General features: G+C 34.9%; 1 protein-coding gene across 1 annotated transcript in view; it reads right to left on the bottom strand.

Annotated features, from left to right (window-relative positions):
• Positions 1–2,400: 2,400 nt before the first annotated feature.
• The window catches only part of RAB19 (RAB19, member RAS oncogene family), a 173,691-nt gene continuing 161,023 nt past the window's right edge, over positions 2,401–15,068 (bottom strand). The window contains exon 3 of the mRNA XM_044088482.1: positions 2,401–3,286. Within this exon, the coding sequence (XP_043944417.1) occupies positions 3,018–3,286 (269 nt within the window). The 3' untranslated portion in view covers positions 2,401–3,017. The remainder of the gene's footprint in view (positions 3,287–15,068) is intronic.

Below are 15,068 nucleotides of genomic sequence, written 5' to 3'. Positions count from 1 at the left end.
TTTAGCAAAGGAGTACCATTCTCTTTAGATTCTCCAAGAGATGGAGCTGAAAGAGTTGTAACAGTCTTTGTTTTTTTTTTTTTTTGGCTTTTCATCTTTGGAGTGTTCGAAGATGAAATACAAACTGAATTGGGAATGTGGGCTTCAGTACCAGTTCCGTCACCAGCATTTGAAGGATGCCAGACCCTGTGGACATCACAATGCATGGTTCTCCCTTCTCATAGATAGATATACGTCTGCCTGGGGTGGGGAGGAGGATGAAAGCAAAGCCCCTTCTGTCCCCTCTCTACCCATTTTCTGTTTCTTTAGAACCAGAGGGGGGATGTCTGAGGTACTAGCACTGGAATCCAAAGCCAATTTTATTAGGGCCTTAAGCCATTTGTTTTCCAGTTAAATGTTTAGGGAGCGGAGCCTACTTCTAAGAGTAGTTGGTGTCATGTGACTTCTCTAAACAAAACAAGCAAGCTGTGTAAGAATATTTGAAATCTTTGTACAGAATCTGCCTGCTATGCAGACACTTTTTCATAGATATAAGTATATAATAACAATAACTTTCTCACAATAATGGAAGGAAAGTTTAACAAATATTTTTATGTTCTGTAGAAATTAGTGAAAATGTTGCCTGGAATAGGAGAGGAGTGCTGGGAATATAGGCAGAGGAATTGTGGAGACTGGCAGCATGTTTTTTTTTTTGGTTTTGCAGGGCACTTCAAGGCATCTTAGGGCATATGGGAAATTTCAGAGAGGACTGGGGGAGCAGAGGTAACACTAACAAAGGTAAATTATTTTTAAGAGTCTTGGGGGACAGAGATCATTTATAAAGAGAAAACATTTACTGCTGATAACTATGATAGCTGCAAAAAAGCTATAATAACATAATGGAAGAAAGGAAGCAAGCCTAATCATAACAGAGATAGTGCAAACAGTTGAAGAAATTAGGATGCAGGAAAAATGGGATGAAAATGTTGGGATGGAGAAATGGCTGCAAAAATTTCCACCTTGGCTTTTTTTTTAAAGGCAAAACTTATTAGAGAAAAGCTATGAAAATAAATACATGATAAAAACTAATGACAGATTTTGTTTGGAACATAAGTGGACCTTTATTATATCCTATTTGTTGTCTCTGTCACTGTTCAAGAAACAGGAGATTGTCTTGTTCTTACTTTGATTGCATATAAAAGGATGGTCTTTCCTAATTATTTATTGGTTTATAAATAGCTTATAGGCAGACAAAAATGCAAGTAAATTTCTATTTGTAAATAGCTATGGATTTTGAAATTTGAGGAGAATATGGAGGGTTAAAGTATAAGATAAAACTACAGCAAGAAAATTAAATTGGAAACAGTATCTAGAACTTTATCGTCACATGACAATATGCTACAAGCTTGTAACCAGAAGTTCTAAGTTTTTTCATCATGTACAGATAGAAAATGAAGATAATAGAGAGCAGAATAGGTGAATAAAGATGGTGGACTACTGCTGGAAAAGGGAAGGCACCACACATGAGGGATGTCTATAATGTAATAAAATTTGATGGACTAATGAAAAATTAAAAAGCAAAAATGAAAGGAAAATCCCCAGAGGGGTACTTATCTGCCCAAGAAATAGAACAGGCCAGTCACCACTCCACTGAAGATGCAGCAAGGACTGAAAATTTCAAAAGCAAGAATGTTCTGAATTTTGCTGCCCATATTTCTGATTTTATGTCAGCATGTCCACAAGCTTCCATAGATGTAGACTGCATGTGAAGGGTACCCAAAAGCTTTCATATACTGATTGGACATCCAGTCTTTGGCAGAATGCTCCCATATAGCTATATGCTGCTGCAACAGTGACGTAATGATGAACATCATATATGCAAAGTCAGTTACTGTTGTGTGCACACATATATAAGTATAATTATTTTAATATAAAGACTGTATTGTGAGTAGAATGAAAACAACACTTTCTCTGTCTGGCTGTATTACTCATTGCTGCTGTATTTTGTTCATAGCATACTAATAAAATAGTGACCAGGGAAATTCTAAGAGCTTGTAAAAACACAAAAATTGCTCTCTTAAAACTAGTAATAGAACATAAAAGTTACTCGACAGCAAAGTATATATTTGTCTGCATAGTCAATATTTGTTCATCTTTGAATAAATAAATTAAACTTCTGATGCATTTTACCAAATTAATGTTCTTATAACCCCAGAGAGATTGCTATAGCAGGAAGATGCAACAGTAGCAAAGAATGGTATCACATTTTATGGGCTGGATTCTGAAACACTAACACTCAGTGTGAACTGTTCCAAAAAAAAAAAAAAAAAAAAAAAAAAAAAAAAAATATATATATATATATATATATATATATATATATACACGCACACATGCACACACACACACACACGCACGCGCGCGCACTAGAAAAAGTAAACAATTAATCTTTCCCTTGTAATTTAACTGTGTTCTCTTTCTGGACCACAGCACTTTATTTATTTTGATTGTATTAACCAGACAGAGCCATTAAAGTTATACGTACAGTACACAAACACGAAATAACATGATTCAAACCCATACCTGAGAGTGTGTTGTCAGACACTTTTGCCACTGAGCTATGTTATCTTACTAAAGGTAAACACCAATCTTTGCAAAGACAAAAAAAGACTGTTTATGTTGCTACATCTTTACTGCTGTAACCATATGGTTAACGATCAGACAGATCTGCTTCTGACCACAAAGGGCATTTCATTTTTCTGTACTGTAAAGTATATAGTCTCTGTATATATTTCTCTGTCATTCTATAAAAAACACATACCTTAAGAAACCAGATTCACATTATTAACTCAATTTGCAAAAACAAGTTTGCAATAAGCATATTTACTCTGAGATCAGTGACTAGTAAATATAAGAGTACAAATTTTTACTATTTTGCATCATATGTTTTTATTACAGTTACTGAATCTATTGTTTACCTAGTCAGTCTAGAACCAGTTACTTGCTGGCCTTCTGCAATGATACAACTGTCCAGATTGCTGTTAACATGAGCAGATGTTGTTGTTTTCTTTTTCCATAGTCACATTAACAGGCCTAGAATCCAGGCTGAGGCTACTCCGTGGGTTTTCTGCATAGAAATGGAGGCTGTTTCTTGCCATAAGCTCTTTGGCCATTAACAAAAAAGCTTCCTCAATGTTCTGTGACTCTTTTGCTGAAGTTTCCAGAACAGCCAACAGCTTGTGTTTCTCTGCTAATGTGCAGGCATCTTCAAATAATACTTCTCGTTTCTCAGTCAAATCACATTTGTTACCTAATTATCAAGAAATCAACATAATGGAAAGGACACTTATTAACAGATTGCAGTTTAAAATGAACAAAGTTCAATAAACCATGCTGTGTTGTAGTAAAAATGTACATGTTGGGGCTGTTATCTCTGGAACTAAATCCTGTCTAAAAATAAAAAGAAAGAAGAAAGATATTGTGGAAGAGTATAAAATACATATCTGAAATGTATCAAATAGAAATAAAAAAACTCCGTAGGACACATATTGCAGGACGTACTTAGGAAACATGCACCACTGGAGGTGTTGGTTACCAATGGAATAGTGACATTTTTTTTATTCAGCTCACAGTTTACCAAAAATTTAATCTGGAAAATGGTGGGCCAAAAAAACCTCTAAAAGCAGAATTTTTTTTTTTGAATAATGGCAAGCCCCTCCCCCCACTCCCATGTTGGGGGTGAAGCCTCTTCCCCACACACACAAAATATTATGCATTCCAACTCCATGGTCACACAGAAGAAAGGGGAAAATACAGAATAGTGCCCCGCTGGCTGAAACAATACAGCATGTTGCAGTGAAACTCTCTGTGATGGAAAATCTTCCCAGAAAACACAGTCATCGAAAAACACAGCAATGACTCATAGGACATCTATTTAGGAGATATATACTACATCAGGTGTTGTTGAAGAGCTATATTATTGGATATTTACAAAGACTATACACTACATGAGGTGTTTAGATTACATGCATTATAGAGAGGTACAATAACAGTATAATATAAAAGGTGTTAAGACAACATGCATTGTAGTGAGAGGCAGGGACAGTGCACTACAGGAAGTGTTTAGACAGCATGCATTGTAGATAGGTGCCAGTAATTTGCACTGCATGAGGTATTTTGAAGATATGCTGCATAGATAGGTGCATGGACCATGCATTACAGGTGGTGGTTAGAAGACACACATTGTAGCTAGTTGCAGAGACCTTACACTATAGGAGGTATTTTAAATACATGAATCATAGGTAGGTGCAGGGTCCATGCACTACAGGATGTATTTAGAAGACATGTATTGTAGAAAGGAGCAGGGACTATGTCCTATAGATAGTGTTTAAAAGACATGCATTATAGATAGCCGCTGGGACTATGCACTATAGAAGATCTTTAGAAGGCATGGATTATAGACAGGTGCAGGGTCCATGTACTGGCAAAGGTACTTAGAAGACATGCATTATAAACAGATGCAGGGACCGTGCACTATAGGAGATGGTTAGAAAATATGCATTGTAGATAGGAGAAGGGACTATACACTATAAAATGTGTTTAAAAGACATATATTGTAGAGACAATGCACTATAGGAGATGTCTAGTAGACATGAATTGTAAACAGATGCAGGGTCCATACACTACAGGATATATTTAAAAGACATGTATTGTAGATAGGTGCAGGGACCATGCACTACAAGAGGTGCTTAGACAAGTGCTGTATAAATGGTATTTAGAAGACATGCATTGCAGGGAGGTGTAGGGACCATGAGCTACAGGAGGTGCTTAGAAAATATGCATTGTAGAAAGGTGCAGGGACTGTGCTCTATGGATCATGTTTAGAAGACATGCATTATAAATAGGTATAGGGACAGTGCACCGTAGGAGGTGTTTAGAAGATATGCACAGGTACCATACAGAACTGAATGTATTTAGGCAGAGTGCATTGTAGGTAGGTGCAGTGACAGTGCACTACAGAAGGTGTTTCAGTGATGTGCACTGTATACAACTGCAGGAACTGTGCACTATAGAAAGTGTTTAGCAAACTTACCTTGTAGATAGGTGCAGGAACTGTGTACAATAGGAGGTTTACAGAAAGCATGCATTGGAGACAGGTACTGGGACTATACAGTTGGAGGTATTTAGAAGATGTGCATTGTAAATAGGTGCAGGGAAAATTCACTGACACTAATTAGCTGGTTTATCTGCAGTGTTGTGCTTTTCAATGAGGCGTAATTGACTTTGTTTTTTTTTCAATACATATGATGTAAAAGTCTTAGAGACTGTAATATAACATAGTTGCAACCTGAGTACTTCTCAACATAATGGGTCATCTGCCAAATCTGCAGAGCTGTGCTTCTCAATAAAGCATAATTGAGTTTCTCATTATTTTTTTTCAATATGCATGATGAAAAAGTGTTATTGACTGTAATATAACATAGTTGCAACTTTGAGTACTAGCTAAATATTCTCAGCATTATAGCTGTTAGCTGTCTTAAACATCCAGTGCCAGTTATGTATCCACCTGCTTTCCTAGCATGTTAGGTAAGTTGTCTCATTGATATTTACTATTTCTTTAATCAGTGTTTTGATATTTCCATGTTGATGCTTCCACTTATACTTTATACAACTGTAAAATAATTAATCCATGTTATTGCTATTGCCCTGTGAACTTCAAATGTTTTGGGCTTGCATTAGTCCAGGTCTTGGCTTAAAATGGGTACTACAGTAGTTCATTTACTTGGTAAACAAATATTAAATAAATAAAGGCAAGCCTCCATTTAAGCAGGGTATGGAGCGGTGGGTAATACTCTGTTCTGCTATACATTCTATTTCTTTACGTAGAAAAAACTTGACCTACAATATAAAGCACATAACTTGCAATCTTTTTAAACATCTTTATTAAATTATTAATTAAGACATAGTCACACATATATTAATAAAAAAACAAACCATAACATTGTTTTTTTTTCATTCATTATACATTGCATATAGGTTTTCTTTCTTTATAACGGCTATTATTCACTCCAACATCACATAAATTGTCCAGTCCTTTCCTTCATTTAAACCTTATTCATCCTCCTGAACTTTATTCTGTATGTATTGTTCCTACAAATTCCATTTATTTCTATGAAATTTGCTCCTTTCCTTTTTTTAAAAAAAATCTCACTTCCAGTTCTTTTATATTTTTAACAATATTCAATACTTCAACTACAGTCAGTTTAGCGTTTGATTTCCATTTTCTAGTAATTGTTTTTGACAGCCAATAGCATTAAAACTTAATAATGTCTTACCATCTCTTGGCAATTAAGATCCCGTGTCCTAGCATAAAAGAACAATTTCCTTAATTAAAATCATTTGATTATTTGCTACCCCAACATTTCTAATGGAGTACTCTGTAGGGTAGGATTGAAACCTGCCAACTCACTGCATTCCCCAAAGCATGTTCCCAGTTATCACTTTCTTTCCCATCTCACCTCCAGCACTTGCTATCTATCTGAGGAAAAATTATTTGAAGTCTGTTTTGGAAATAAAAATATCTATGCATATACTCAAGCAAATATCCTAAACCTTCTGGGCTTTGTTGCATACGTATGTCTTTCCATTCATCCTTTGTAAGCTCATTTTCGAGTCTCTCTTCCCAATCTTTTCTGACCTCCTCTGATTGATTGGTATATAGTTATCATGCAATATTTCATATGACCTACTAATTATCCCTTTTAACAGCAGCTTCCTTTCTAGACTTGACTAAAACCTCTACCAGAACTGGTCTTTCACTTAGAATGCCCCTGTCCCTTTCTCTTTGCCTATACTCTGATATCAATCCCTAGTATAGAAAGTAATCCTAACTCGCAGTATAAACTTTGCTTGGCTTCATCCCAGTTTATTACCTTTCTTTCTATCTAGTTATTTGATCCCAATACTTGGGTTCCTTTGCCAGTTTTCTACAGTAAATTCCTGCCCCCTCTTTCCTAATTTCTGCACCCCTACTTGCAGTCATCCCTATTGGAAAATTGCCTTTCTTCATTTCTGTGATGACTTTGTTCTGAGAATACTTTCTTTGAGTTTATGCATGTAATATTCTGTATGGTTGTTATTCTCCTTAGGGATCAGCATTCAAAATCCTTATTTCTCCTTAGTTCTTGAAACACTCATTTCATTATCCACCCTTTCCATTTTGATTTATAACATTTTGCTTTTGTCTGCATAGCCCTAAAATATCCACAAAATTAGGTAATCCTAAACCACCTTGTTCTATGGGAAGATTCAATTTATCCCACTTAACTCTCATCCTCTTCCATTCCTAAATAAATTAATTCAACTCTTTATAAATTATTATCCACTACTTTTTCTCTGGTTTATAAAATATATCTGACCTGTATATAAAAATGAAGGAACTAAAACATATTCACTGCTTGTATCTTACTATCCATATCCATAAACAAGAGTTTCCAGTTTCTCAGCTTTTGTATCATCTTGTTTAGTCTCTTCTCACATATCCTTAGCTGCCATAATAGAATCCTTTTTAATCCATATACCTAAATACTTCATCTTATCATGTCCCCATAAATGTGGATGTTGCTGAACCAATTCATGCATGGGTAAATAATTTACCACTATAGCCTTTGTTTTATCATCATTAATTTTATATCCTAAAGAGACTTGAAACTGCCTCAAAATGTTCCACAGCACCAACATTTTCTGAATTTATCAAGTACAAAATAATATCATCTGAAAAATAAAACCAACTTTTCTTGGTTACCACATCAATTATATCCTGAATTTCTGAGTCTCTCATTTTCTTTGCCAATGGCTCTAAATATAAAGCAAATAACAAAGCAGAATGAAGACTTCCCTGCCTGGTTAATCTTTTCAAATGCAGCTTATCAGTGAGTAGCTTTCCTACCTTAATTCTTGCCTCTTACCCTTCATATGTCCTCCTAATTAACCCTTTGACTGTGTCATGGAATGCATATGCTTCTACTGCCTTACTCATAAAATCCCAGCTTACTCTATTGAATGCTTTATCTGCATCAAGACCCACCAATAACAGAGGTACATTCTGCTTCCCTCTGGATCATCATTGCTCTATCAATGTTTCCAAATGTTGCCTCCTTTCTACTAAAAAAACACATTGATGCTTATCTGTCAATTTTGGCAACACCTTAGCCATTCTCTTAGCTAGGATAGACATAAACACTTTACAGTCATGGTCTATGTGAAGCTGAATGTGATTTGTCTTTTCCTTCTTTGGGTAATACAACCACCAAAGCTTTCTTTCAAAATGCTTTTAAAATACTATTAAACATATCCTTCCAGATCTTTATAATTTTCTTCCCTCCTAACTTTTAAATGTCCACAGGAATACCATCTTTTCATGGGGACTTCCATGTAGATTGATTATACATCACTGTTTTATCTCATCTCCTTCTCTCTTGACTATTAGTTGTTGAGCCTCACCTTCCTCTAACTTTGGCCTAATAATTATTTCATAAATATTTCCAATTTGTGCATCTTCTTGGTTTCCACATTCCCCTGCTTTATACAAATTCTCATGAAATTTCTGAAATATCTCTATTATCTCCATATGATCTCTGGTTATTTTTGTTGTCATAGGACCCTCAAGTCTGGAGACACCCTTCTCTATTTTCATCACATATGTTGTTATGCTAAACATTTTTGTGCTGTGGAGTTATGAAAAATAGTTGCTTAACAGCAATTTTTTAACTCCTGCATATTATCCAAATACTCCCTTATTTTCTCTTTAGCATTCTGCAGTAGCTTCTCCTCTTGTTCTGTAAGATTCCCCTTATTCTGCAATACTTCTTTGACAACCCCTCTAAATAATTCTATTTCACGTTTATTTCTACTCAATTTTAATCTCTGGTTTCATTTTATCCCACTCAATAGAAATCCCTTCTGAAGAAATTTCTATCTTTCTTAATAACTTTCAAATAATTTCCACTACCCAATCCTTAAATTCATCTCATATACAACAGGTAAGTAGGAAAATGCTAGTGTCTTATTTTCACTTCATTACCCTGTATGTTTATCATAGTTTTTATCGGTGCACGATCTAAAACAGTTATTGTATCAAAGATCTCAATTAAACGCATATGCTCCTGTGAAATCTAATTTCTATCCAGTCTAGCCAAGTTATTGTACCTTGGGGGATAATTTGTAAATTATGTGTAGGTTCCTACTGCTGAATTCACGTATTCCACACCAAATATTTTTCATAAATTTATTCAGAAATCTACCCTCTTTTGTTATATTTTCATGTCCTCTTGATACATCTTGACTATTGCAAATCACATTCCAGTCCCCACCTATAAATAATATTCCTTGCTGAAAGGGATCTACTTCACATGACTGAAAAGTCAAAATACTGAAATTCATTTTACTGAGATCAGAATACCTAATTTTCAAAATGCTGAAAACTCATTTGACTCAGTATTATTTATTATACTGAAAGCTTACAATGCTGAATGTCAAAATATTGAATTTTAAGCCATAGACGTGATGTGGGCTTCCCTTCACCTGTGACTTGCTTGCGATAAAAAAATAAATACTGTAACTTAAAGTGCCATCTGTCAAAAAACTGATAGTAGCTTGTGAAAGTAGTGTTGTAGTGTTTTTAAATGTGGGTATGTCTCTTTATATTTTTATGGGAAGTATCAAAACTAATACAATGGATGTTTTGTATGCTCCCAGAAGTACTGGCAGTGTGTACAGTACTGTAAGGTAAGTAAAAGATATATGCCCTTTTCCCCACTGTAGTATGATCCTGGAGTTAGTATATATAGTTAGGGGGCATGTGGGGTGTGGGGGCATAGCTCCCCCACCTAGTTTGGTGGTATATCGTCAGGTTTCTGTTAAGGGGGTTTGTAAGTAGTTTTTATGTTTTGGAAAGAGTTTGTTGTTGGTATTTAAGTGTGCATGTCTATGGCTTAAAATTCAGTATTTTAAGCTTTCAATGCAATAATACTCAGGCAAGTAAGTTTTCAGTATTTTGAAAGTTAGGTATTGTGGTCTGAGTAAAATGAATTTCAGTATTTTCAGTTTTCAGTCATGTGAAGTAGATCCTCTGAAAGATGATTATTTCTTCAAAAATGTCTTAAGCTCAATAATTACATTTTTTGGTGGAATACAATTAAAAGGCAATGTAATCCTCCTTCCTTGCTAATAGCCCCTTACTACCACAAATCTATCATTAATGTATTTTCCCTCTTCTATCAATATTGGAGTCCCTCTAGCTGTTAGTATTATTACTCCGCTTTTCTCTTATCATTAATATTCTGCTGAATATCCATTCAGAAATACTTTCTTTGTGAAATTCATTTCTTCATTTCTGTCTAAATATGTCTCCTGCAACATTATTTTCACCCCACATTTCTTAATATAATTCAATACTATTTCCTTTTTGTATATACCAGTAAAGCCATTTACATTCCACAATAATCTGGACAGAGTAGGCATTATGATGGAAAGGTATTGCTTCCTCGTATTATATATGTCATTTCTTTCGAATGCATATTTCCAACTTTTGTTTTTCATGCACAACAGGCTTATATTTTATACAGCTGTTTCTTCTCATCTCCATTTGAATGCAAGTCACATTTTTCATGACTTTTTGCTTTAATGAAACTCCTCAAACAACAAACTAAATGCATCTTCAGAAATTCCCCATCCCCTGTTAACCAAGAACAAAAACATAAAATTATGTACATTTTCAATAAAGGAAGAAATAAATTAGGCATTACCTAATCTAAAATGAAGGTTACACATGCTTAAAGCACATGTTACAGCCTGTATCCCCACTTACACTGATTATACATAGCTTTCTTATCTCTCTTCCCCTCCCAGATGTGTAAAAAACTTGAATGCTTTCAGAAAACATTAATATTTAGCCCTAAGAAAAAAGTGCATTAGCTACCTTTAAATAAAACAAAATTGTGCACTCTTCTATTAAATGCATTAAAGTATTAAGGCTACTGAGGAGGCTATTTCTTATCCACTTCCCCCAATTTCAGACTTACTTTACTTTTCACTGAATTGTTTGCCATGGTATCATTTAAATATTGCATTTCCCTAAGCAAACAGTGCTGAAAACTAGCAAGATTAACTGTTTGCAGCTGAAGACTGCCTGTCTACAAGTAAAAGTGGTCAGCAATGAGGGGAAAAAAAACAGCTTACAACTTTGTACGTTTTCTTCAGAACACAATGTACAGACTTCTGGCAATGTGCCTTCAACTGCAGACTTCATGTCCCCACTGAGTGCATGTGCTAGTGAAAAAAAGCCAATAACTTTGCTGATTCAAGAAACTTAGCATTTTCCATACCGTTCATCATTTTGTCTTGTTTGTCAAGCCTAAATGTCTATAGCTCAAGCCAAAGACATCAATCCATCTACTCTTGTAAAAACAAGGGAATAGTTATCTTAATTTTGCATATAATATGATCAGGACACATTTACAAACCCTGCCATACCCCAGCAGCTGAAGATCACATTATATTAACTTAAGCTTGCTTTGGTCCAGCCTTGTTTATTATATTTTTACAGTGTAAAAGCTTATATATCTCTTGTATCTAAGAAAAAGTACTTTAATAACAATAACATATACAATCACTGAAATAAGCCCACCATTTAAAGTACCCCTGGCACATCATGAAATGTTTTAGACAAATAATAAGAACATTGTTTTACTTACAGTTTTCCCTTTAGTGTCTTTCTAAACATTAATGGCATAAACTAGGGTATATTTTATACAGTCCACCCACAAGCTTAAAAATGTCAGCAAAATTCCAGTCTCTTAACCATTTTTCCTTGCAAAGCCATATTTCACAAATGTGATTGATATTTTATACCTTCCATTTGTTTATGAATTTCAGTGCTGCTGGAATTCTTCTGCATCATCTTAATCTCACATCACCAGATTTTGGTTCAAGTCCAAGTTAGGTCTGATTTTTTTAGTAAACTCTTTTGTGCTTGTCTGCCTCTCAACCATTTTAATTTGGAAAACTGGACATTGATTCACTGGGAAAGTCTCCCTATGAGTTTTGTTGTCAGAAAAATGAGAAGCAGAGTATCCTTCTGCTTGCTGGCTCATTTTTATTGGATAAACTTTTAATTTCATCCTTATCTTGTTCTGCATCAAAATTATTTTTGATCCTCTGGAAAAATATTCTGAAGACAGCTAGATATAGCATCTTGAATCTTACACCTACCTCTTGATATCCTCTGATTGCTGGGATAAACTTGTTTCTGTTCAGTCTGTTGTACCGTGAATAATCACTTTTCACAAACACTCTGTTATTTCCAAATGTAATACTTTTCTTTACTACCATAGTTTTGAAAGGATCAAATCTTTCCTCTAGTATGATTGCATATTTACTATTAAAGGTCTTGATTGCTTTTTTCATTGGCAAGTTTGCAGTATACTGTTTGCAGTATCAGTTTGCAGTTTGCAGTATCAGTTGATTAAGCTTATACAGCAACATTCGCAAAGTAACGGTATTGGGGAGCAACCGTTAGATCTTGATGACTCCATTCCCTGTGGCCAAGGTAACGGTGAGGTAAACCGGAGACCAGTGATGACGACACGCACTGCGCCGGATGAGGACAATGGTGTGGCGAGTAGCAGTAATGGAGAACGCTCCGGGAATGTATTACGGGCGAAGGCAACTAAATCCACGAACTCTTTGGAAGGGAATAAGGTGTTTGAATCGTATAACAACATTACATTTGACGAATGGTTGGACAAATCTTTTTCCTGGTCGTTAAAGGAAGCAGACGAAATACATAAGGACAATAGCACTTTCAAGGACAAATGTAAGCAACTTGAAATTGAACTTTTTAAATATCGGAATGTTTGTCTTGATAACTGGTACCTCACGCAATGCGTTGAGAAGAATATTGTACCGAAGGGACTAAGATTAAATAAGTACCCCAACAACATCAGGGGGAATGAACATTTATTCAAAATAGTTTCGGATATTTTAAATGATTGTGGTATTGCAATATTAAAAGCCATGATTAATAGCAATGCAGAAATTTTGAAAATTAGTAAAAAGAATATAGATAAATTACAGCATGCTATTAGTAATGATATGCTTTTTAAAGTATGTGAGTATAAAAACATGTATTGTAAAGTATTACATGAAGTTGATTTTAATGTGAATAAGAATTATAAAAGAAAACTGGGGAAGCTTGAACGTGATCTAAGGGACTACAAAGATGGAAGGGCCTATGTAAACCCTATTAAATATCCCAAGAAATCATACTTTCATGGAATTCGTTCCCCCGTGGGTAGGGGTGGGGGAAGGTCATTTGAATACCAACATAATTCTGGTAACGATAAGGTATTTTTTCATGATGCTCAGCCCTTATACAACGATTATGAAGGTGAACAGAATAGTTTAATAGGCAATAATGAACTAGATCATTTTGACCCTTTAGGGGAAGGAGAGGAAGGTCCGCGGAGGTCGGAGAGACTAAAGAAACAGGGCAGACCCTCCTCATATGCAGAAATAACAGGGAAATACCACCAGATGAAACAATATGGAGGAAACGCATACAGATAGAATTACGGACTACATTTTTAGATAGTCCTGGTACTGTGATTATGGATAATATTGAAGAAACATTCCCGGTGGGAACCATTAATAATAACAACAATATTGTCTATGATATTGACAATAATTCAGCCAATATGGAAGAAATAGTGGATTCCCAGGGAGGGATAGTGGAAGAACAGTGGGAAGATGTAAATACGGAAGTTACTAGTTTCCAAAGGAATTGTAATATTAGTACTGAAGGGAACTTCTTTATTTACAACTTCACAGAAATTGAAGTTACTACGGGATTTTTTGGTTTATTTACAAAGGGATTTTCCTTTATACCTGTCAAAAAACCCAATATTGAGCAAATTTTGTTGGATATAAAGTTATTTGCAAGAAAGTTAAATCTAAAATCCATGTTTAAGAAAGAAGAGAATGAGTTGGTAGATAAATTTAGAAGAAGAAGTCTGTTTAACCCTCCTTTACAACAAGATATTTACCATTTTGAGACACAGGTTATTAATATGGTGAAGGAAGGTTTTAAACACAAAAATGAGGTTAAGGAATATAGTAATTTAGAGAAAGAAGAGGTTGAAGTGTTAAGGATGTTACAAAATAATGAAAAGATAAGAATCATGAAGCCTGATAAAGGGGGAGGGGTTGTCTTGATGGATGTGTGGGATTATACACGTAGGATGCTGGAAATACTACATTCAGGAGATAGATATCAGATAGCTTCAAGAAATGAATTGAATATATGTTATAGGAAAATTGACTATTATTTAGAAGATAATTTACTACAAGGAAGTATTGATTTGGAGTTATATAACTATTTAAAAGTAAGCAAGCCGGTAATTCCAGAGATTTTCGGCATCCCTAAAATTCACAAGGATGTAAATAACCCTCCCCTGAGGCCGATTGTAACATCCCAGTGTTCAAAGACACAGACTTTAGCCATTTATGTGGATAAAAAACTAAAAGAATTTTATAAATACTATCCACACATTCTCATTGATTCTTGGGATTTTCTTACCAAATTTAATACAGTGGTATACCATGAAAATTATATTTTTTTAACAGTAGATGTGGTAGACCTATTTTCGGTTATACCACATGACACAGGTCTATTATGGTTTGAACATATGTTAACTGAATTTGGTTTTTTGAGTAGTAATGATTATAGATTGGTTCTTGAGAGCATGGAATTAGTGTTAAAGAATAACTTTATATATTTTCAAGGGGATATATACCATCAAATGGGGGGGGTGGCAATGGGGTCATCTTGTGCCCCCATATATGCCAACATAATAATGCTCTATTGGGAGCTTGAATATTTATTCAAATCCAGTTACTGGGATTATATCATAAAATATTTTCATTTCCTGGACGATATTTTTATTGTCTGGAGTGGTACCCAAGACAAGATAGAGGAATTTCTTGAATATCTGCATACAACCACTAACTTTCTAAGATTTACATCTCAACACGAT

The sequence above is a fragment of the Protopterus annectens genome, chromosome 11.part0 (assembly GCF_019279795.1).
Source record: "Protopterus annectens isolate FY-2018-M chromosome 11.part0, PAN1.0, whole genome shotgun sequence".
Taxonomy (NCBI): domain Eukaryota; kingdom Metazoa; phylum Chordata; order Ceratodontiformes; family Protopteridae; genus Protopterus; species Protopterus annectens.
Note: the sequence above shows the minus strand (reverse complement) of the source record. Positions and strands in the feature narration are given on the sequence as shown.